The 1,935-nt window shown below is 53.3% G+C and overlaps 1 protein-coding gene across 1 annotated transcript in view; it reads right to left on the bottom strand.

Moving 5' to 3' along the window:
- enah (ENAH actin regulator) overlaps positions 1-1,935 on the bottom strand; it is a gene marked incomplete at its 5' end in the record, with an annotated part of 34,605 nt that overhangs the window by 8,050 nt on the left and 24,620 nt on the right. The window contains 1 exon segment of the mRNA XM_024264016.2: positions 1-139. Coding sequence (XP_024119784.1) covers positions 1-139 — 139 coding nt within the window.

Here is a 1,935-nt window from a genome sequence, read left to right as displayed (position 1 = left end):
GGTGGAAGTGGAGGAGGGGGTGGAGGCTGGAGGCCAGCAGGTGTGGTGGGCGTGGCCACTGGCGTAGACGTAACTGAAGAGTTGGGTGGTAAGGGTGGAGGTGGGGGAGGGGGGGTCACCACCTGGCTGTGCGGCATGTCTGTGCGGGGGAGGGGGCAGGGCATTAAAAACATGGATGTGGAACAACAAACAGATCAGAGAAACAAACTCAATGAAGGGTCAGGAATGACCCCGCCCTACACCTGTCCTCCTCCGACAGGAAAGATACGTCATCAAACCCCGCCCCCTCACCAGAAGGGTCAGGAATGACCCCGCCCTACACCTCCCTTCCTCCGACATGAAAGATACGTCATCAAACCCCGCCCCCTCACCACGTTTCCATTACAAACGCCGGACCGACAATCCCACATTTCCAGGAGGACACAAAACCACTAACATGAATGCTGACGGTAACGTCGATAACTCCGCCCACAACGACAACATTCCATATATGGTCGTGTGGGCAAGGCAAAACAACCAGAGAGGCCTTACTCCGTCCCTGCTGGGAGGAGCCTGTTCCTGCTAACCACAACAGGCTCTTCAGAATGGTGACACCACGCCGCCACCTGCAGGTCACCAGTGGAACATCCGGCGGATTTCTGGTCTGAACTCCATCCATACACTGATCCACAAACTGACTTCCTTCATGTTTCTCTTTTCCAATCCCTCCTTTTCCATTAGAAGTGAACAGGTGGACCAACGGTCCACCTCTGATCCGAAGATTGTAGGTTCGATTCCCACCTGTACGCGCTGTACAGGTTTACGCTGGTTATTGTTCTAGTTTCATCAAAGAACGGCCCGAGTCCGAGCAGAACATCTTCATGTGGACTCTGCTCGTCACGGAGGAAGAACAGGAACATGGAGAACCTCTGAAGTTCTTGTTCAGGTTCTACAGACGGACAATTATCTGTCTGCATTTCATCGTGGAACAACAAGAACTTCAGGGGGTCTTCTCCTCTTAAAGCTCTTTGCATCTTATAGCTCCGACCCAACAAAGACATGCTTTCTGTCAGGAACTGGTTCAGTGGGCCAGAAACCAGAACTTTATGGGGAAAACCCAGAAACTTACACTGAGTCAGGCTCTGGATCTGATTTTGACCCAAACTGGTACCAGCTCAGTGATAAATGTTCTGGAAGGCTCTTTGTCAGCAGAGCCTGAGTCTCCCTGATCCGGACTGTACCGTCAGATGGACCAGAACTTTAGATAAACTAACTTTGGTGAAGAGGATTTTGGGTAATGATGGCAGATGGGAGGAGAACTATACACATTCACCTGAAACATGTAAAGACGTGAAAGTTAAACACTTTTAGAGGAAAACCTCAGAACAGGGAACATTTGAGGGGTTCTGGAGTGGTTCAGCCTGGGTCACCATAGTACGGATGAGAACCGCCTGTCTGTGTTTGGACCGGGTCCTTAAAGGTGGATCAGCTAGGATGAAGACTCTCCTTAAAGATGCACAACAGAGCCGACAAAGTGGACCTGGACGCACCTGTTTAAGGTAAACGGGCTGAACCAGAACTCTGAAGTACGTACCCGAACAGAGAGGAGCCATATTAGTCCAGCTGGGACCAGAACAGAACCAGAACAGAACCATGCTGCAGGGAAAGGCCGGCTGAGGGCAGAACTCAGAACCGAGCCAGACCCGCGGGACATGCGGACCAAAGCCCGTCATGCAGCCGGTTCTGGATGGTCCGTTCAGATCCGAGCTGCAGAAACACAGAGGGAGGACAAGAGAAACCAGGCCTTACCCTGGGGCTGGTAGGACGACCCCCCAGGAGCCGAAGGCAGTTCCGGACCTGCAGCCGGGTCCCGCTGGCCCGGCTGGTTCTGACCCACAGGGAGAGAGAGATGCTCAGCAGAGGCAGCAGCAGGGGGCGCTGTGGAGGAGGAGGGGG

Source organism: Oryzias melastigma, linkage group LG15 (assembly GCF_002922805.2).
Source record: "Oryzias melastigma strain HK-1 linkage group LG15, ASM292280v2, whole genome shotgun sequence".
Lineage (NCBI taxonomy): Eukaryota > Metazoa > Chordata > Actinopteri > Beloniformes > Adrianichthyidae > Oryzias > Oryzias melastigma.
Note: the sequence above shows the minus strand (reverse complement) of the source record. Positions and strands in the feature narration are given on the sequence as shown.